We start from the raw sequence: 23,295 nt of genomic DNA, 5'->3' as shown, positions 1-23,295 counted from the left end.
TGTGGGAAGGCAGATGTAGTTATTTAGCTGTTTTTCTGCTTTGTAGTCTGCCTTTAATAGCGCTGCTTGATAGCATTGTTTTTTCCAAAGAGTAATTAGCGCAACATCCCTACTAAGTAGTCTGTGGAAGACAAAAAAGGGTTACATTTTAAAATATTGATACCACATGTAGGGTTGTTTGGGCAAGTGTTTCTTTATTTATTGTGCAGAGCAGTGTCTGAGAACATACTACATATGCCCAGTGACTTAGTATTGCTGAGTGAATTATTTTTTTTATATTTGCAGCACTAGTTTAGTTAAACTAAAGAAAAATCTTTTGCAAACACTGTTATTTCATGCTAATTTTAATTATTTTCTAGATAGCATGAATATATTATTATTATTACTGAGTTAGGCAGACTGCTTTCTCTCCAGTGACAGTTTGACAAGAGGAACTTTTCCAGAAGTTGAAGAAGAAATAGTCAGATGTAACATTCAGCTGTCAAAGTAACAACTCAGTGTAGCTAAATCAGTTTTATATTGAAATGAGAATGTTTATATGGTCTGCTGCAATAAATTGCTACCTGTATTTGGTTTATTTAGTTAGTTTTTTTAGCTAAGCTAGGCACTTGTAAACCCTTCATTTCCATAAGTCATATTTCACTGGTCTGCAATTTGCAAGAATTACTCTACTGATTTTGGAACCCTATGAACAAGTTAGTTTTGATTTGTTCCACTGAAGACATGAATCCCAGATCCATTATTTGCTTCTGGGCTGATCTGTGAGGAAAAACATGTTGCTATTACAAAAAATGACAGAGGGAATAATTAGACAGACTGACAAAACAAGTAGATTTGTTGTTAGAAACTGGTCATAAAGAAGAACTGTACAAATGGTATTTTTGAGGCAAGAACCCATTACAAGAGACATGGTAATATGTAATGAAGCAGTAAGCAATGCTAGGAAACCATGCAGATGACCTCCAACGGCATATTAAATTTGCTATAAATGACAAATTTACTGTCATTTCATCGAGCTTCCTTCAGTTGGAGTGCGGTGACACATCTGACTCTACAGAAGGTTCTGTAGCCTTAAACTGCGTCATTGCCCCCTAATGGTAACAATGCAAACCTCCGATTAAAAGAATCAACTTTTTTTGAGTGGACATGCCTTTTGTCTTTCACTCTAATATATTTGTATAGAAAACTTGATAAATGCTAAAAAATTTAAAGCTAACCACAAGGTATTTATAAAAAAAAGTCGTTTAATGAGCAGGCAAATCTTTTTATCACTTTCTCAGGTACTATATGTGAAGTCTTAGTTGCTCACCTGAAATATAGGAGAATAGTCTCTTTGTGGATCTGCATCTCAGTGGAAATGAAATTTTTGTCTATAATAAGCATTTCACTTCTTAAAACATTAAAAATATCTGATAGCAAAATGAAAGTTTTATCACACATGTATTGCTCTTGGTAAACAGAGTTGTCCAGTCAAGTATGATGAGCAACTTTAGTAGCACTGGTCTTTCTTTTCCACACTGTATTTTTTCTTTAATTGTGTTTTTTCAGGCCCTTTAGTAGTGACTTGGCAGACTACTGGATGCCAGTGGATTTGTACATCGGAGGAAAGGAGCATGCGGTTATGCACTTATTCTATGCAAGGTTTTTCAGCCATTTTTGCCATGATCTAAAGATGACAAAACACAAGTAAGCCTATTTTCCTACTTTTTCAGTACTTGGTTTCTCATAGTCAGTTGCACTTTCTGTATGTGTACATACATAACATTTTTATTGCAAGAGTATTAACTGGCTCAGAGCAAGTGATAAAATGCTGGTGTAGATTTTCAGCCTGCAAAAGCATGCATAAACTAGTAACTTCAGAGATTCTGACTAGTGCTATTATTTCAAATTAGGTAACTTCCTGCCAGTAATACCATTCATTTCAGTGGAACCATGTATATGTAGAAAACTAAGCACTTCTGTAATTCACTGTAGTATTGGAGCTGAACAGTGTAAAACATGTCTTGATAAGCAAAAGCAATATGTTTTTCTGCTGTCAATTTGTTTTAGAGGTAAAGTTTGATGCAGGATGATGAGTCATCTGTTGTTCTGTTCTTTGGCCTCTCAGATAGGTTCTTAGCTTAACATCCCCACTTCCACTGGAATTCTGCCCTTTTGTACCATAAAATGTCATCCCAGTAATGTCTCAGCTTGGAGGATACTAGTGTCAGAACACTGAAATGCTGCCCCATGCTCTCTCCTGTTCTCCCAAATGAAGAGAGGATTGAATAAATTGAGTCAATATGAGTGACCCCATGAGAAGAACTGCTCAGTAATTTCTCAGCTGGCAACTCATATAAACTCATTCTTTACTAGTATCCCCTCTAAAAACTTGATGTAAAAGAGGAGCCTACATATATATGGCACTGAACTCACTCAAATGCAGTAGTTTTGCTCCAAAACTAGAATTTAAGCAGCTTTGAGTCAGAAAAAGATGGACTAGTTAGTGGAGCCAAGCAGAATATTTCCCCAAGTTATTTCATAATAATTTGATGAAAGTAGACAATGTGTTTTCATAACTCGTTCTTGCCTGCAAGCAGTTTGCTGTAAATACTGTGTTTGAAATTTTGGATGTAGACTATTTGTGTTCCCTCTGTTGCCTCCAGCTTGAGCAGCTGCAGCAGGAAGGCTAGTTCTTCTCTCACGGAGTGGACCCTTTCTCTCAGAAGCACTATTCTTTTAAGCAGAGAATTTCAGAGCTTTCCCTTGCAAGAAAATTTAGGCTTATTAATTCTACAAAAGACTTTACAGTCTTAATCCATCAGCCATCTAGTGGAGCTGTAACCCACAGCAGCAAAATGTTCTCTTGCTAGTCAAATTCTTCCAACTCTCTAAATGACATGAGGTGTGGCTGAAGTATTGTCAATATAAAGTGAGATTACAGTGCAGAGGAGATGTTCTTGCAAAGTAAGTGGTCCATTTTGGTGTGCAACAAAACAGGGAGGCTTTCAGCTTGACTGAAAAGGGACCCTCCACATGACCCTAAGAAGCAAAAGCAGCACAAGGAAAGTGAAAGCGAGGATGAGCTACCACTGGAGAAACATGGAAGCATTGACTAGGCAGACAAAGTTGAATTAGGAAAGGCCATAGCTCGTCTAGAATTTAAACTGGTGAAGAATGCAAAGGCAGTAAGAAAGACTTCTGCAGATACATTGAAGAGAACATCAAAGAAAATGTTGGCCTGAGGCAAAATCAGACAAAGAGCCTAAGCAGCAAAGGACAGCCTTTGCCTTGCCATTTCCCATCAAGAGAGGAGAGTTTGAAGGAGAGAGATACTACCCACTGTAAAGTAGGATCAAGTTAGGGATCACTTAAGTAAACCAGACACATACAAGTTCAAGGCACGTTTATGACAAGGTGACTGAGAGTAGCCACCATGGATTTACCAAAATTATGCCTAACTTAATCTGCTTTCCTTCTATGGTGAGATGATTCCATCTGCAGATGAGGAGAGAGCTGTGCATATCTTTTACAACTTTAACAAATTCTCCCATGGCATACTTGTAGTCTGACTGGGGAGGTATAGGCTGAGTGGGTGGACTGCAGTATGGATGAAAAAGCTGCTTGGACCATCAGATTCAAAGTTAGCTGTTTGCAAGTGGTATTCCTCAGGAGGCACCACTGAGACCAATATTATTTTACATCTTCAGCAACAACCTTGGCAGTGCAATAAAGTGCTCACCCTTAACAAGTTCATTATCACTGCACACTGAGAAAAGCCGTGCTATGCAGATGACTTTGATGAGGGGAAAAGCAGGTCTGAAATCTGAAGACAAGGTTCTGGATTGGACATGGAGCAGATTACCCACAGAACTAGGGCTGTGCCATCTGTGTGGGGAGGATCGCAACAGAGAAGGGCTTTAGGGATCCTGATGAACAGCAAGTTACATGTGAGTCAGTAGTCAGCGTGACAGTCTGTTCCACTGCGTTAGCAAAACCATGTTCAGGTTTGGTTATCTCTGCTCATCGTTCAGGAAGGCACATCTAGGATACTGTGTCGAGTTTTGACGCGTCCCCACTCCCTCTTCCCAGTGTGAGAGACACTGTCAAACTGGATGTAGGGGATGAGCATTAAGATATTCAGGGGGTGCAGCACATGTCAGAGAAAGAGTCTAAGGGAGTTGAGTGTGTTCCCCATGGAGAAGAGAAGGCTAAGGAAGGAATGTAATTCAGTCTACTGCTAACTAAAGGAGGTTTATAGCTAAGACAGAACCAGACTCTGTACAGAGATGTACAGAGAAGGGACAGGAGTAACAGTCACCGATTGCAGCGAGGTTCAGCTGCACAGAAGGAAAATAGTTTTGACTATGAAGGTGATGAGACTGGAATGATTTGACCAGAAACATTGTGGCATTTTCATCATCAGATATTTTTAAAACTCAGCCGGATGGGACCCTGAACAACCTGAAGTTAGGTGTGATGTGAGAAAAGAGCTGCACCAAATGACTTCCAATCTAAGGACTCTATGATTCTGCAGCTGTATTAATTTGGAATGTGTTTTGTTCACCCTCGGCTGTGACAGAGCAGTAGCACAAAAGCTGTGTGTGTACCAAAGACTGGTCTAAATATGGTAGATTGCAGAAGAAAACTCTTAACTTCCAATAAAAAAAAAAATCTAGTGACAATAGCAGAAAAAAATCAAAATTGCTTTCTGTAGAAGCAGTTTGCAAGACTATGTAGAATTCTTTTAACGCCGTATAGAATCTGAAGAACTGTTGCACATGTGAAGATCTGTATGTTATAGCACTGCCCTGTGGGTTGGTTGTATGAACTGCTTTGACAGTGTGTGCTCAGACTGCAAGATGATTGTAAGAAATTCATCTTCATGCACAAAATTGGTTGCGTGCTTTAGCTCTGTGCATGTTACTGCATTAGGTGCTTTGAAGCCATGAAGTCAAATTAGGATTTTGTTTTGATATGGAAATTATAACTCCGTTATAAATATTTCCACGTGTTTTAAATGTTTTAGCATTGGTCAGAAGCCACTTTTGCTCAGTCTTCTGTTTGAACTGCTCAAGGGCTAGTCTCAGAGATTGGAAAAATGTGATTAGAAACAACAGGCTTATTGTTAGGAAGCTCAAAGTCTTGGTTTCGAAACCCACAGTTCTGGGGGAAGACATTAAAATGTTAAAAAACACTGCCCCCTAGTGCATTTTCAATCTTTCTCTAGTAGCTTAGGTCTTGTTCACTGGTTAAATTAAGAAAATTCTGCTATATCTCAGTTAATGAGAGCTGCCACTGTTTAAAGTGTTATCTAGCATCCTTACAAATTTTTATGATTCCCCTATTTCTCTGTAGTAATTTTTCATTTTGATAGGTTTTCTTGGTGGAAATTTTCATTGTTAGGCTCCTATCCTCTGACTTTCAAATCCATTGAAATATTTCCTGCTAGTCTTTAATTCTGTATTAATGGTTATTAATATAATAATGTGGTTGCAAACAGATGTTAAAAATCCATAGTGTAGATTTTGAAAGGAATCTCTTCAAATATGGTGCAATTATTATTATTGTAGAAATATTTCAGGCAGTGTGTATAATAACATAGGCATTTACAGACATCACACATGCTTTCATAAGAAATTAAAGTGTTTGTAAGCATTTAAAATTGTACAGGTGTCAATATAGCTTAAATATCCCCTGAAGATGAGGCACAATCTTTTATTTTACTTTTTAATGCATTGGACTGAAGATGGGGGAAACTGTTCCTCATTTCCTCAGTAATGACAAGGCAGAATAAATGGCACCCTCTGGGTATTCGTACATGTGATCTCAGGTTAAGCCCAAATTGATGTCAATTTGATTTAGCAATCTGGTCTGTAAAGTGCATTGGTTCTATAGTTAATTCACAAGCCAGTGAGCCCTCCCAGCTGTGACCACCACGGGGAGAGAGGCCAGGTAAGCAACTGGGGCCAGCAAACTCCTCATCTGTTCCAGCTTAATCCACCATGATGAGTGTGTGCTGACATACTCGGTTACACCTGCTCAGCTGTATTACTGCAAGTACGAGTTACACAGAATCTGGTCCTTCCCTAGACTTCAGTAATCAATTCTATCTGATGCGTAAGTTGGAAATGGAATCTAGCACATTCTCCCTGAAGGACTCCAAAAAAGTTTATTGTTGCCATTAAGTCAGCAGATTTGATCGTGATAGAGAGCAAATCTGCTGAGTAAGAAGGCACTTTTTTCATATAATGCATTACGGAATAAAAGAAGATATGTGTGTGACAGAAATAGCTTATTCTGTGAAGGAAGGATGTTAGAGCTGCTCTGCATTCATTTGGGACCTTATCACTAGTGCTGATTTTAAGTAAAAGCACTCAGCTGTTGACTGTGTAGAATCTTGAATATTAAATATTGTATCATCCTTTTTCTGCATAAAATGATCAGCTTCCACATTCTCCAGTCACTTTCACAAGGTTGCTGGGTTGTTCCAGCTAGATCTAACAGGGGGTTTCACAACCCCATGAACTCAACAGATAGTAACTGACCAAGGCCTTGTCTTTACTCCAGGGCACAGCATCAGGCTCTCTCGGCCTTTCTAAAGGTGCGTGGTGCAAATACATGCAGGGAGCCCTTACTAGGGCTATCCCTTCTTCTGAATCCACTATTTATAACTGTGGCAGGTTCCACAGAGTCCTTCCAGCCAGGTCATTTGTAGTTGGATTGAAAGTTCTGCTCACCTTGCACAGAGCAAAGCAAAGAGCATTGAGGACACGGCACTGAGCAGGAATTCCTGATCTGTCAGTCATACTTGCCCTACTATCCATTGCGGGGTCCTGCATATAGAGATGAGTCTGTCACAGAGATGAACTTGTACATGAACAGTACAGAAAGGGAAAAGATGGATGGATTACACACTTCATGGCAAGCACAGCTGATCCTTCTTAGAGGTGTCAAACACACTTCACAGGTGGGACATACAACATGATCAAAAGCTGCACACGACCAAGGTCTCAGTGCTCATACTTTAGCATGAGCATAAACCAACTTCACAGATCGGTGAGGGCTTATGCCATTCCAGCATACTTACAATCTGAAACGTGATTAAGCATTCAAAGAAACTCCAGACACCTCTTTGTTACTGTGCCAGTAATGTCAGTGTGTCTGAAGATGGCTTAATTTCCATTGTTCACAGTGGTTTAGATCAGGAGGTATTTATGATGCCGTGACCGGGTGCTGCAGTATTTAGATCAGAATATCATCACACCTGTTGTGCTGTGGCCCCTTGGCAGTTCCCTTCCACAACAAAGCAGCGCATTGCTGTCTTCAGAGGGGAAGGTTTGAGGTGTGCGGTTTTATCCATGTAAATCCAAGTGTAGCTCTGCATGTGAACATGAGATGGAGCCACCACAACACTGGCAAAATCACTGTGCATTTCGGGAGACATTCAGTGAAGGGCTTAATTTGTTTCTGAGCCCTGTGTTTATTAGACGGGCTCTGGCTTTCTCATTTTGGGCATGTCTCCATTCTCCTGTGGTCTCCCACTAGGAACACGTGAGGGGGGGTGTTTCCCCATACTTGGTAATGTATTTTGTGTTGCATTTTTGTACTCTCTGTCAGCATAAACAAAAATAAGAAATGCTCATTCCCGCATTCAGCTTTTAATAACTTGGCATATGATCTGAACTAACTCTTTGTCATTAAAGTGTTCCTTGAAAAATCACTTCCAGTGGAAAGCCCTATCTGATTTGGATGGTCTGGCTACCTCATTAGCTTTATTTTAGATAGCAGGAAGTGTAGCTATTTTAATAACTGTTTGAGATCTTAAACAGATTGAAGTACTGAATGACAGAGAGGGAAATTATTTTTATTTTTCTTTGGTGTAATGTCTTTAGTTTGTAGAAAAACTTATCCTGAACTGTTATCTCCTGGAGCAACTTCCCACTCTTGTTTTTGCTCCAAATTTTCACCTTCTAATTCTGTGATAATTTTTTGAAATTTTAGATGATTTTTGCATCCTATTTTTAAAATACTATTTTTTGTTTGTACTGTCTAAATTTGTCTCCAGTTCTCATCTCCTAAAGTTCCTTTACTTTGTTTCTAAACAACAAGATTTTTCAGGCAAAATGTGAAATGTTGTCTAGAAAATATTTGTAAGAGATGTTTGAATTGCTGCTCTTAACATTGTTGATAAAACCAGGCGGCGTGGCAGAGACTCATACTTCTTTGTGACTGAATGATACATCAATATGTACCAGTACTTGCACAAGGAAGGTAACTCATGTTCAAACATGAATATTTTGAAGGTAAAATATGAAGCCTATCACTTTCTCTCTCCCAATTTAAGGTTTTGTTTTCAGATATATCCTTACATCAGAGTCATCAAAAGGGTTTAATAACTAATACTTGGAAGATATCTGCTTTAATATGGTGAAAACATTCATGATTGTTATATAATTTATTAATGCTTTAACTGTATTATTAAATAAATTACTGTGTTTTAAATCATGAGATAAATTGTCATATAATTTGTATATCCTAATAATGTAAAATACTAAATTAACTCCTGAAAAGTGAGTAGTGTTTTGGATGATGACTTTTTTGTACCTGTGAAGTAAAATGTGTAAGTCTGCTTTTACTATTTCTTCTTTAGGGGGATTTATTCTAACTTTTTAAAAACTAGGAAATAGTGATACATCCTTTTTACATAAGTTGTTTTGTACATATTTGAGGCTTTGTTAGGTGCAAGTGTGGACAATTCAGATTGCTTAAAATTGAGCACACATGTGAGCATTAGGAGGTGCAAGTCAGTAGTACCCAGTGCTGATTAATGTGTCCTCCAGAATGATGGTCACTGATGTCTCTGTGCTGGTGGATCCCATGAGAAGGCTCCCAGACTGTGTGTGCCTTCTGGGACTGGCTCCATACCTCCTCCCTGACCCCTGCTGTTCTTGAAGCTGCTGTTAGAACTGCCTTACTTTCCTGGATTATTGAGAGGGGACCAAAGGCTCTAGAGATTAATTTTGTTGTCTTTTTTTCTGTGAAAACAGAGACAGACTTCTGACTTAATGCATTAGAAATGCAAGGTCATTAAAGGAGGTGGCTGCTATAACATATCTGTCAACCAGAGCAGCGTTTACTTAGAGTTTATTTCTTGCTGAGTGCAATACTTCCCTTCAAGGCTCTTTCTAGCCCTATCATACATGCATTTGGTGACAGTTTACTCTTCCTGATGTAAATTTTGCTAGAAAAGTAAAGTTTCAACATTCAAGGTGCTAAAAAATTGATGCACTGACATACAAACTTTCCACCCTTCCTTACACTTTTTCTAGTGTATTTTTTTTGTACAGCTAGGCCTTTGTGGCTAGTTCTGCAATGGGACAAGGCATGCAAGTGCTTATGTTAGAGAAACGATCTTATCTCTATAGAAAGAAATGTGGAGCAACATTTTGATTTGTTCAAAATACTGTGCTCCTCAGAGAGAAGCAAGAACTAAATATTTGTAAGACAGTGAGGCCAGGTACTTGAATGCTTTTATGCAAGAGCTTTAGCTTGAAGTTAGGGAAATTGCACAGTTGGCCAAGAAATTTCTGTGTATTATCCATATGCTAATTTGAAAAGTGACCTTAGAATAACTTAGTACTAAATCAGGGTGCAAGAATGTGTGTGGAATGCAAATAAATACTTATACTTGCCAGCCAGCCACCATGAATAAATGCACAAAGTACTCTTTCTAAGGTGGCAACTGTTTATGATAGTCAGCTTGAAATTCTTGTTTCAATAAATACTTGTGCCTGATTGGCTCGACACCTGAGGCTTATCATAAAGTATGCTCTTGACAGCTCTTTTAAAGAGTTTCTTTTTCCTTCCATCCCTAGGGAGCCTTTCCATAAGCTCTTGGTTCAAGGTCTTATCAAGAATCAGACATTCAGACTAAGAACAACAGGCCAGTGTTTGAAGAGAGAGGAGGTTGATCTCACTGGTAAGAGAAATTACATGGGAAAATCGACATAGGTGCATCCAGGGACTTCTTCACTGTACAGCTCTTAGTGCTGGGAAAATTTGAAAGAGAAAATGAATCCTTGTAATATTTAAATTTGTGAGCAACTTCTGTGAGTTTTGGATTCATATGCGCTGCCGAGTGCACAGAGATCCTACTAATCCAGCAGCTTTTAATTGCATCCAAACACAGAAACAGTGCTATGTTATTATTTTAGCTCCAGTATAGTCCAAAAGATCAAAGTCACTTTTGTTAAGACAACGATCAGCAGCTTGCTGAAGGGAGCCTGTAGTCCCAGTAAACAGACAGCCTACAAAAACATCATGGCAAAGCTAACACAGATGCAGTACATATTAGGCATGTAAAGGGTGTAGGAAACAATGCTGTTTCTCAAGTGCTTTCTAGAGCCTTCACTGCATAAGCTGGACCAGCAAGTCCTGGCTATGGGACCTGTAGCAACAAAAGTGGTTTGGTCACATACACTTTCCTTAAGCACTCCTCTTGTGCAACATTGTTTTCACTGTTCTTTTCCTGCATACAAACCCTGTAAATCAATTAAAAAACAAGAAACCAAACAACCCTCTTACGTTTTTCCACTACCTGCTATCCTGTTTTTTTCCAGAAAAGATAGGGCTTTTCTGTAGTAGATGGTTTTGCTCAGTTGCACCTTTTTCAGTGTAAATGCCCCATTCTGTCTTGGAATTCATGCAACAGAAGGCACATTCTTTTCAGGATAACTTACTGCAATTGAAACCTGTAAATCTGGTATTTGTAAAAGCTAAGTGCAAGTCAGAATTGTACCAAATCAGTACACTTATCTGGGAGGTTTTAAATGTCATGGTTATAACAATGCTTAAATCTCGGGGGCTCTCAAGGTAGCACACAGGATGAGTGCTAGATACAGCTTCCAATGCTATGAGACTTTTTGTCATAACGTGATGGAAGCATTGGGATATTACTCTGTTAAAACACCACTGTAGGAAAAACGTGGGAAGGAAGAGAGTGTTTAGAATGGGTGTCTTTCCTCTTTAAGCTGTTTTTGGGAAAAAAAAAATACACGAGAAATAGTTGTCTCTTCTTATGCTTAGGGAACAAAATTAATTGCTGTTACAATAAGAAAAATTTGGTTTAATTTTTTTTTATGTCTTAATGTTTAGGAACTGAACCAGTTCACCTAAAAACTGGTGAGAAGCTCCAAGTTACTTGGGAAAAAATGAGCAAATCTAAGTACAATGGAATAGACCCTGAAAAATTAGTGAAAGAGTATGGCATTGACACCCTACGTCTTTACATTCTGTTTGCTGCTCCTCCAGAACAAGATATTTTGTGGGATGCTAAAAGTAAGTCGGATTTTTTCTGTTGTTTATTTTGTTGTGGTTTGGGGTTTTTTTCCTAGTATGTTATATTTTAAACACAAAATTAATACAATTCGTGATGCCCAGGTTTTGGAACAAATTAATCAAAAAAGTACAATAAACAGATTTTATTGCTTGTTTCTTTTAAAAGAGAGGGGGTCACAAAGCTGTCACTGAGAAGCAGGCTTGCAAGATCATTTTAAGCAGCTTACCTCTTATAAGCTAAAAGCATTATATGAAAAGTATTTAAGTGGTATTTTCTTCTGCAGTCTTGGACCTCATTCTCTTTTTTTTTTAAATTAGCGATGATTGATCAACTGAAAAGCGTTTTCTAATCATATCAGATTACAGATAAAACTTTACAATATTTTGTTATTTCCATTTATTTATACACATGCAATGACTTTTGTAAACTGGACTATGAAATAGTTCTCAGAAGAATCTCATTAGAACATAATCAGAGTTCCTAGTAACTAATATTTGTAGACATGGCATTTTTATGGGATTATTTCTTGAGTAAGTTAAGAATTGCCCTCCTATGCACTTATTTACTGCTATCATGCAATTCATCATACTGACAGGTCTTAATTTCTTTTATCTACTGTGGTTCATGCATTTTAATGTAGTCTTATGCATTCATTTAAATCTAGCTTTCTTGTTGCATAAGGCTTTAATAAAACACTCCTGGTTTAACACCTGGTTTAAAAAGTTGTAGTTCTTTATTCATTTATGTGTTAACTTCTTGCTACTTAGTTCAGCCTGCACTAAGCATTATTTCAGTTGGTGTCTGTCACCCTTTACATTCATGTATGTTCATTTAGATATTATCGCTCTGTTGTATGTACTGGAGGAGTGGGCTTTGACTTCTTAGTTGGCTTTCTGTCACTATCTAATCGCAACAGTAGAGAGCTAGGCATATGAAAAGGTCTCTTAAAAAGAATTAACCACTTAGAATCAAGCTTCAACAGCTGCATCCCTGACAGTACACAGCTGAAGCAGCTAATTCAGTGATGCACAATCTTTTTGCTGAATTTTTGGATCTTGAAAGTGGAGTAATTATGTTATTGAGAGAATAGCATGTAGAAAATCCTAGTTGCGAAGTGGTTGGTGGTTATGCATTTTTTAAGAAAGCTGAACACGTGCAGGTATAATGCTACCAAAAATGCCTTTAGTCACTCAAACCAACCTGTTTACCACTTGAGAAATACAAAGAAAGATTTCAGAGTCATGTCATGTTGAGAGTATTGGAAAATGTGAGCAAAAGGAGATTTTAGCAGCATCAAGATATTTCCAGGGGAGAAGAAAATCAAAAGCAGATGAAAAGCATGTCTTAAATGTTTAAGCTTTGGTCTAAATTTCTTAATGATAACAAAATTGTGAATGTTTAAATTGAAGAAATCAAGCAAGTTGTGTTGGATTTGACCTTGGGCTGGTTGTCAGATGCCCACCAAGCTGCTCTATCACTCTGCACTTTTCAAATGGACAGAGGGAGGGAGAAAAGTACCAAAAAAGGCTCATGCGTTCAGATAAGGACAAGGAGATCACTCAGCAGTTGCCATCATGGGAAGAAAGACTCGACTGAGAAATTAGTTTAATTTCTTACAAATTAAAATTAATGAGAAATAAACACCTTCCCCCTACCCTTCCCTTCTTCCTGGGCTCAGCTTCATTTGTTCTGTTGGGCATGAGGGAAGCTTCTAGCAGCTTATCAGAGAAGCCACTCCTGTAGCCCCTCACTACCAAAACCTTGCCATGCAAACCCAATACAGAAAAGTGTCTAATTCAGAGAATATTAAACACTAGTTCTCAGTTGTTGTGATTCCTCTCTTCACTGGATGTATTTTGATAGCCTTTTGATGATTGCCCTTTGGACTGAATTCCTTGTCCTTTCAGTGGTGAATGTCAAAGCACGGTCTCATGTCATTCTCTGCCTTGGTGTGGGCAAAGAAGTCTCCCAGACTTTGCAGGTCCAGATGTGGTCAAACTTACCCAGCAGCTTATTACACCATTACTACAGTCTAGATGATTCCAAGCCTATCATGTCTAGATGATCTATAGCCTTCTGGTATGACTAGGAGATGGGAAGATTGGGGACAGCATAATTATCCCAGTCCCACCTATGAGAATTCATGAAGATCATGCAGACATAATCAGTTTTACTGTTCCCAGATGTGCAGGAAGTCTTTCATCTAGTGCAATCATACAGATAATTCACATGTATTGCAGTCACTTCCATGTCTTTTACTTCTCCCAGTTTAGTAGTAGTCCAGGCAGTTCTCAAGTGCAGTTGCCAGAGCAGAATTGGAAGCTCTTGCTGGCTGGGACATCATAGGATATGTTGAAACTGTGATATGTTGATACTGTGCAGGCGGTGTGATGTGGTGCTGCAGAGTCCAGTAGAAACATGGAACATCTGGAAGAGAGGGCTAAAGCTGTACCAGTGCCACACCTCAAGCATACCTTCACTAGTGTCTCTGCATCACACCACGTGGAGGACATGGCTGTGTGCAGCAGTAGCTTGGGGCCTCTCTGTAGCGCGATCCTGAGGTCACAGAAGCACATTCTTAGAGCAGCCACAGAGTGGGACTGATGCCTTTAGGGTCATGGTGAACAGCTTTATAGTCTCCTCCCCACAAACTAACCTGTGTCCAAAGATGGTACCAAGAATCCTACTCTACTCATTAGCAGAATAAGATCTCTGTAGCAACAAAAGTATATGTGATTTCTAAAATCAAATTTTAAAAGAAATTTCTCAATTTGAAAAGTACCTGTGTGCATACCTGTGTGTATATATATATATGTATATATATTTGTATTCTTCCATGAGTTCAAAAAATGAGAACATGTACAACTCGTTTGTTGAGTCATTAAAACACAAGATGAGCATTTTAACACTGACATAATGTTAGGTTATTTTACAGATTTTAGCAAATACTTCTGCTATATATGCTATGTTCTTGCTATATATATATATTTTAAAGTCATTGCAGAAAAATACTTTTGTTTTATCTTATTGATTTTATTCCATTAAAACAACCCAGAATTACTTGTAAAGGCATTTTTAATTGCATTGACATCTTTCATTTAAAATACAGGGTTTTTTTTAAAAAATGTTTAGTGTTTTTTGTCCTTTCTGCTTTTCTTAAAGTTTTGTATTTGTTAACTGTAACTGAAATTTGTTTCTGAAATCTTTCATTAATCTCAGCTGATGCTATGCCAGGCGTTCAGAGATGGCAGACGCGCCTCTGGGCACTTGTAACCAAAGTTATTGAAGCAAGGACTTCAGGAACCATGCCCAATCCTGAGCTTCTGAGTAAGAAAGAGAAGGCTGAAGCGAAAAATATCTGGGAGCAGAAGAATCTGGTGATATCTGAGGTTAAAAGAAACACTTACATAGTTTGTAACTGACCAAATAAGTTACTGCTTATGCTAAAACCATATGTTTGACTTACAGAGCCAAAAACTTTTTCCCCAGATGAGTAGTTCATTATTTTTAAGTGAATTATTCTATGTATAAATTTATTTACCCACAAATTCTATGTGATAGAACTTATTTAAAGGATGTGCATCTCATTTAAGGGATGAAATGTTACAGCAGTAAAATGTTATCAATCTGGGATTCAAGTAACTCCATTTTCAGTAGCAAAACTGTAGGTGAGTGCTGGAGGTTATCCCTAAGGAAAGCTTTTGATCTGTTTGCTTCATACCTCATTATCATGCCTGCTGTTCCATACAGAATTATTTGGTGAAAATATATTAGGGTATCCTAAAAAAAATACTGAAATTATCGTTTATCTCTACTTCTCTGTTGTCTCCTGCTGTGATTAGTGTCAATTCAATTATCCAAGACTCAGAAGGAGACTTAAATACCTGCAAAATTAACTTAAAAGATTCTTCTGTGGATAAAAACTTTTGCCAGTTTAAACCCTGTTGTGAGAGACCTTCCAGATCTTTTAGCAGACTTTTGAATTATAATCTTGCAATCTATGAACAAGCTTTGACCAGCATAAATGGATTTACAAGAATGAAGGCCTCTTGTAGGGGCAAAGGGAGACTATTTTATTAAAGGAAATAAAGGATGATTGCTAATGCACAGTTCTCATTAGCATTGATTGAAGCTTTTAAAATTCTGAAACTGAGGAGAAGCTCAGTTCAATTTTTATATGATCTATTTTCCCAAACATATGTGTGATTGCACATACGATGTGTTTGCGAACTAAAGTGATTTTCATGTAAGAGGTAATATGCACATATTTCACAAATTGAGATTGATTATCAATAATACTTTTTCATTTAAAAAGCCAAGATTCCATGTTTGAGAATTTCAAGTAATTAGTGACAGACCTTTCCTTCTAATTCAAGGTAACCGAGTACTTCACAAAGGACCATTTGTTCAATGCAGCTATTTCCCGATTGATGAGCCTCACTAATATACTCCATGTAAGTACCTGGTATTCATAAAGGTGTTTTTCTCTCAGACCCTCTTCCTATTAGGCTTTATACAAAGCAGGAGCCTCCTGAACTATAGGTCCAGCTTTCTGTAAATCATTGACTGTCATAAACAGTGTTACCGAGTCGAGAGCCTTGTTGAATCATTCAGTTCAAAAGCAGCACATTCTAATATCACTGTAACCCTGAAATATATACGGTTTTGCAGGAGGAGCTTGATGGTATTAGAGCCACTAGATTCTGAGGTTTGCATATGCATCCTGTAATTTCAGAAGGATGCATTTTGTTTAGTTCTGTTCTAGATGCATAGGTAGCTAGGTATAGGATGTTATAGAATCACCAAACATTCTGATTTTAAAAGGGTTATTCTTTGGAAGGAAAATCACACATAATTTTACATTCCTCAAAGACAGCTTACACCACTGAACTGTTGGCAAGTAAGAGAGTTTGCAAATCCTTCTTTTTTAAACAGATGTAAAAGTCTCCAGCATTTTTTATTTAGATTATGTTGTATATCAACCAGTGGTGATATATGAAATGTAATAAACTATTATCATTACTTTTGTTACTACTTTTAGATCTGGTTGAGCAATCCTTCAAGCATATAATGGCAACCTGATCTAGACTAGAAATTAAATATAATTTTGGAAGTTTCAGCTTCTTTATAGAAATAGCATTTTATACCTTATGGTTTCCAAGGAGATTATTGGCAAAGTCAAGGAACTAAACAAAAAGTTAAGGTTATGCACAAGTGCTGTACTGAGATAACTTAAGCCTCAGATACTCTCGTGGTTTTTTTAAAAATTACATAAACAAAGATTGGTGTCCTACAGACAGCCAGATGTTTAAACACTGACATATTTCTTGACCAAAGAAGTCAATGCAGTATCTTTGAAGAACAACCTTCTGTATAGCATACTGACACTTGCTCTTTCACTCCCAGTTGAAAGGAGGAAGGAGGGAAGTGGGCAAGGATTAAACACAGAAAGCAGATAGTATCTTACTGAAATATAGTTTGCACTCACCTTGTTAGTATCAGTGATAAGAAGATGCCCTCTGACAACATCTGTGGTCTGTGTCAAGCAAATCACTGGTTTTGGACAATTTTCTAGTAGACAGGAGTGGGTGCTCTCCCACGAAATATTTCTCATAAGCTGACATGTACTGACATTTTTCTGTGCCATTTCATTAGAGGGGTGGGTTACAAAATAAATGCAGCAGCTGAATTTACCATGGGATGTAATCTCTCACACAAGGAAAGAAAAAGTTCATCCAACCACTTTTAGTGCTGTATCTTTTCTTTGAAGTTACAGTAGAGGAATGAGGATACAAATTTTGTCAGTCTTGTATCTTTTGCAAGAAATTCAACATTTTTTGTACTAGGGAAGAAGAACGCTTTACTAAAACAATCAGAACATCAAGCAGTAAAAGAGTGTGCTGTGCTTTTCAGTCCCTAAGCTTCCTGCAGCTCTAAAACCTCACTTTGTCACTAAATTCAGCTTTACTTAAGCCACTCTGTGATTCTGTACAACTGAACCTTATCCAAACAAAACCCATGCTGCATCCAGCACTGTTTGACTGTCTTATACAAGTACTTCACCTCTTCTCAGATAGCTCTGGTTTTATCTAAGATTGCACTTCTAGAAATGGAAGCCCTCGAAATGATTTTGAGGACCACTGTTGTCCACATGAGTTTGTGTTCAGACTCCTGTGCTAGAGCAGATCCCCAAGGGTCTTCATCAGCCACTTCAGGATTAGCTTCTAAGTGTTAGAGAGCACCAAGGGTTGTGATTTTCATTCTCCAGAACTTTTCATAAGTTTCCAATTTATTGTGATGTGACACTGTCCTAAGCAAGACATTGATTTTAGGTTTTATTACTGCATTTTCTTCTTAATTAAACTGCTTTCCCCTCCACCTCAGAATGTTAACGATTTGTTTTCTTTTCCTTGTCTTTTCACTTAGCAAGCTCCTCGGCCTCTTATTCTCCATAGCACAGAATTTGAAGATGCCTTGGCTTCCCTCTGCATTATGGTTGCACCTATGGCTCCACACATTGCATCAGAGATGTGGAAAGGTATTTATAGAAATAAACTTTATAGCGATGTTCCAGGAGAAAAGACAAAAAGTTTGTAAAAATGTCTTTAAGTTAGTACACGAGTCACTTATCCCTGAATTCTTCGTTTATCTTGTCACTTTCTGTCATAATTCCTAAACAAACTTGGAATTTGTGGCAGTCCCAGATCTCTCTTTTCTGCCTTTAGTTTCCTTCTCCTCACGTACAAAGATTGATTTCTTGAAACCTTGAAAGGCAGAGAAAGGGAGAAGGAAAAAAAAATTCAGGACAGGACTGAGGAATTTATATGTCAACTGCTAGCTGCTCCTGAATATGAATGGCATTATTAGGAGCTGAACACCAGGACAGTCCTTTTTCAAACAACTGTTTCAGAATCTTTGGACTACAAATATTTTCTTTCAGGAATTCAGGCAAAGAGAACCATGTCAGAGGGCTGTATGCTAAAAAGACTAAAGGAGTGCTCAATAGAAACCCTCTCTTGTAGAATGCTGCAGAGGCTGAGGGACGTTATACTGCAAATTAACCTCTTGTGAAGAATGGGAATGGTAGACAGGACATCTTTTTTAAGATCTGTCACGGTTGTACAGGTCTGAATACCAAGTGGGCTAAGTTGTGTAGTGCTGCTACAGTTAAAGCCTGTGAAATAAGGGACGTGTGTGCCAGAGTTCAGCAGTTGCTTTTAAGATTTACTGGGAAAAGTCCCAAGATGTATGTGGGAAGATAGGACTATATTCTTCTGCATTATGGCTGGCCACAAATTGCTATGTGGTTTTGGACCTAATGTTAGCTTTTGGATGCTGTTTTAATGGTTTTATTTTCAACAGTCATCCTGAAACATTGTGCATTCAAGTGTTTACAAAGCAGTGTTACTAAACTGATTATATTTCAGTGTTGTGCATGGCCCTATAATAATGTTGATTGCCAAGGAAAGACTATTCTTTTTCAGAGCAATAACACAGAGGCAGAGACTATGGCAATAACAGGATTTATTAGGGAAAGTGGGTTGAGGTTTTTTGTGTGTGTGTTTTCATTTCCAGTGGTTTTAAAATGTCTTAATAGAGGCTTCAGTGTTTAGAAAAGAGTGGCATCAGATATGATCCATCTGGAGAAAGCTAATTCTGGTCAATGTTCTCTTATGCTACGAAGTACCAGTACTGCTAAATGAAATTAGTACGGCTTTGTTTTCCACGTTGGTTGAGATGGAGGAGGAAGAGATCCAGGATAATTGCTTATATATACAGTGCCTTCTAAATTTGAATTGAACGTGTTAAGGAATGCAGAATTGTCAAATATGGTTGATAAAATGACAAAGAATACTAGGATGTCTTAATTAACGATTTGTCAAACATAAAGCTTAATCCTATAACATTTTGAATATTAGATAAGGGAGTCTTTTCTTACTACTCAAATCACTGGAGAATAAGAATGATAAATATTTTCTGTGGTATCAGAATGAAAAGGAAGCCTAAATAAAATTGGAAGTGTACTCTCCTTGGCTTTTGTCTGCATTTAAAGATATAATTTTACTTGTGTGGTCCAAAGACTATGCATTGTAATTCAGTGCAGAAGTCATAAAAAAACATTGTGTGGTGATTATTGCCTGAAGAATTTTATTACTAAACTTGAAAATCACAATCCCTTTTGTCATGGTGATCATTATGTTATATCAGAATCATTAAACAATTTTATTAGGAGAACATACACATTTAACTGCTGCGTTGTGGTGAGAAGACTATATGTTGAAATAGCCAACATGTAGCCATTCTGTCCTGGGATTGGGATTTCTGGTGGAAAATGCCCAACTATAGTCTTAAAGATTCCCCAAATTCCTGTTTTGAATTGCATTCTAGTTCAACCAAGTCCTGTTGCACTTCTGATGTAACCAATTTCTTAAACTTTATGTATAGGTAATGATGCTTTCTTATTTTAAATAATTTCAATATGAAAATTAAGGTTTCTAAGTACTCTGTTCAGGGTTTTTTTGTGCTTTAATTCTCCATACACACTCAGATTAAGTCTCTCCTTTTTTATCTTGGCTTTGCATCTAAAAGTAGGGATAATGCTGCTTCCTGTCTTGTAAATTAGTCAGGAAAAGGAGTTTGTATATTGTTAGGTCTATAAATAGCACCTATCACAGTGGACCCCCACTCTTTGATGGAAGCCTATGTCAGCCGTTGTAATGCCAATAATAAACAACACATAAGCAAACTATTTAGAATTAAAAATTGGTATTTTGTTCTAAAATAACTGGTATACAGCCTTTACATTTTAGTTGATTAAAACAAGCAGCATTTTTCTTTCTACAGGGGAAAATGAAACCGGGAAATTTGGAAACCCTTTAGTTAATATCAACCAGATAATTTTGCAGTTGAATAGGAATGCTGGTAGGAACACTGACTTGTCTTGCTTGTTTTTTGAATAAAAAGGATTTTCCTTTCTTATTGGTGTTTCTCATTAGAAAGTGTTGAGTACATAGTGAGATAAGCTTAACACTAATTTATTGCAGTCTTAGAGAAGAAAAGAGCATTCTCGATAATTTTTACTGGTTTTGTTGTACTTCACAGAATGAATAATACTTCCACAGTTGCATTGTAATCTCTCCTTTTATGCTTTTCTGATCACTGATTATGACCAAGATACATTTAAGAAGAAAATACAATAGAATTTAAAACTAAATGTGAAATAATGACAACCTACAATAAAACCCTGATTTAATGCATTTTATTATATTAATTCTGCCAAAGATTTGAAGACAATTAAACTACAGAACTATAGAATTTTCTGGCTAAGCACCTGGAATGAGATTGTGTGGAGGTAATGAAATTACTTTTGACGACTGGAATCTGTTCTGCAGGTGCAAATAATAATATTTCAGTTTAAATGACAGGTATTCTGGAAATTGAAAAAAATTAACCATTGTGTTTTTCCTTTCCTAGTTTTGGAATAGAAAGCTAGGCAAAAGAGGCTATCATCTGTAAATATTAAAATCTTGAAGGATCTGATGTCAAAAATATCTGATACTTTTACTTTTATTCAGTAATTACATAAAAGATTTTCCTTTTGCTCAAAAAATAATGCTTAACTGCAAAATGTGATACAATAAATTTGAAGTATCAAACAGATTTTCTTACATATTTGCATTCTCAATGCATTTGTATTTAAACAGCAAAGAATGCTGGATAATTTACTGCCTTTCAATCTAAAAGCTATTTGACACAAATCACAATAAAATGTAAAAAAAAAAAAATCAGTGTCAATAGCTTGTAAAAATTAAAACTTGGCTAAATATGTAAATAAGTATGTAGTTATTGTCTTGGTTAGCAAAAATATTCTTTACATATAGATTTAACTGCAAATCAGTTGACCTTAATGATTACCAACTAATGAGAATATTATGAAAATTGCAAAGATTATTTTAGGGTGTTAATTAAAGATGCTTTACTTGACATTTTAAGTAATGACTAGCATCAGTGATCTAAGTAAATTTGATTGTAATAGTGCCATCCTGCTTTTCAAGCGTTTCGTCCAAGTTCATCTGAAATTTTAGCTTTTCAGTCCACTGTGTTTTCTTTGTTAGCTTGTTGATAAACTGCAAACTTAGAACTGCAGTCTGATATCCCAAGGATGATTCTGATGTAATGTGCAAATTGTAAGTATAATTAAAGTAAAATTAGATTCCATGTACAGCAATTTTTGTTCATCTACAGCTGAAGAATTGTTCTCCCACGGGGTTTAGTTTATATGTGGCCATCTTGTTTTAATGCATCGGGTAGAAACAAAGAGTCCGGTGAGCAAGTTGAAGAGCACACTTCAGTACTGGCAGTAAACATTTCCAGCTTGAATGAGGAAAAGCTGCTTGAATGCTGTTCTGTAAGTGCAGTACCTTTTGAGCAGCTGAACAATAGCAACCCAGTACTCTGATATTATGTGTGTGAAGGAGGTCTTTCTCCTATTTAGAGGAGGAACAGTTTTTGGTATTTTGGTGTGTCAACCTAATGGTCTTAATTGTGCAGAGAATACACTGGTTTATTGCTTAATAACATAAAAAGCAACTGTAACCCCTCAGTGTGGGAAGAGTTCATCCGGCTGATATCTTGGCAGTTTATGAATACTAACAGGATGAGGAAATCAGTTTCCTTCCTGAAACCTTGTGTCTAAGGAATATACAGACACCATTTGAGACTTTTTCTTTTCGTTTGTTTGTAGTAGTACAATATTTTGCTGTTCAGACAGGGATATGAAACTGCTTATTGTGAGTTGTTAAATTTTTATTAGAGAAGGGACATGAAAGATATGTACACTAATCATAAACATACATATATTGAAATGAAAGATAATTCTTGGAATTTGTAATAGTATAATTATCTTAGCAATATTTTAACTGTCACTATGATAGCTCTTCTGCAAGAACATCTTTGAATTCAGTCCTCGCTGAAGAAGGCTTCTGTAAAGAATAGAGCTGAGTGGAAGCTAATTGATGTTGTGGATTTTAGTTGGAAATCACAAATCCAAAAAGGAACATGGTTTGGAATTTTAAAAAATAATTTTTTTTCCTCCAAGAGAATAACCCAAAGGGAACAATAGTAATTTCATCAAGTGGAGGAAGACAGATCCTTTTTAGAAGGTTAAAAGGATTCATGTGGAGTTTGCTAGGTTGAAAGCACATTTCAGAGTTAGCTTGTAGTAACCCAGGCTTTTCGCAACCTAGTTCTGTACTACTTTACCAGTAGTATGATACGGTTTTTCTCAGAGCTGTCTGGAAACAGCTGTTGTCATTTCTTTGAGACTGCAGACTGTTTCACATATGACTGACAGACATACTCTTCCTGAGCTGCAAAAAAGTGTTTCAGTTATGCAACTTGCCTGAATCTGCCAAATAGGGAGATTCATTAAATAGTAAAAAGCATATCAAGAACAAAATAACATGGTAGCAACCCCAGAAAGAGACTGCAGAGGCGAGTAAGATACTGACCCAGAATGCATCACCATTTGCCCTTACACACTCCTGATCTGAGCTTTTTAGAATCTTTTTCTAATTGTCTGCCAGTGTGGTGGATTTTTACTTAACACAGATTTCTGTTGTTTCAATTCAGCTAAATCCAAAAGTTAGCAGCATTTGGGTAATGCACTCACATACTTTCCCCTCTGACCTTATATTTTCTGTTAGAAAATCCCTAGTCCTAAACTCTGATACTGTCATTGTTTCAGATGCTTTCATTAACTTCCTTTTATCACCCATTAAGGCTTCCATCCTCCTTCCCTTTTCTGCTTTAACCTCTCTGTGCCAGTTCTTTCTCAATTTACTTTATAATCACAGCTTTTCCTCTGGCCTACATAATTTTGTGTCCATGTAGCTGCACAGTTGCTGGAATTTTACAGATAATTTTTTACAGTGCTTTTTTTTTCTGTAAGACTAGAGTTACCTTAGCTGTCCTAA

General features: G+C 37.1%; 1 protein-coding gene across 2 annotated transcripts in view; it reads left to right on the top strand.

Moving 5' to 3' along the window:
- The window catches only part of LARS2 (leucyl-tRNA synthetase 2, mitochondrial), an 85,783-nt gene that overhangs the window by 53,915 nt on the left and 8,573 nt on the right, over nucleotides 1-23,295 (top strand). For both annotated transcript variants that reach the window (XM_032680964.1, XM_032680972.1), the window contains exons 14-19: nucleotides 1,549-1,686; nucleotides 9,858-9,961; nucleotides 11,137-11,319; nucleotides 14,540-14,709; nucleotides 15,697-15,774; nucleotides 17,747-17,858. In XM_032680964.1, the coding sequence (XP_032536855.1) occupies nucleotides 1,549-1,686; nucleotides 9,858-9,961; nucleotides 11,137-11,319; nucleotides 14,540-14,709; nucleotides 15,697-15,774; nucleotides 17,747-17,858 (785 nt within the window). The remainder of the gene's footprint in view (nucleotides 1-1,548; nucleotides 1,687-9,857; nucleotides 9,962-11,136; nucleotides 11,320-14,539; nucleotides 14,710-15,696; nucleotides 15,775-17,746; nucleotides 17,859-23,295) is intronic.

This window comes from Chiroxiphia lanceolata, chromosome 1 (genome assembly GCF_009829145.1).
Source record: "Chiroxiphia lanceolata isolate bChiLan1 chromosome 1, bChiLan1.pri, whole genome shotgun sequence".
Classification (NCBI taxonomy): Eukaryota; Metazoa; Chordata; class Aves; order Passeriformes; family Pipridae; genus Chiroxiphia; species Chiroxiphia lanceolata.
The sequence above is the reverse complement of the archived record's forward strand: the minus strand, read 5'-3'. Positions and strand labels throughout refer to the sequence as shown.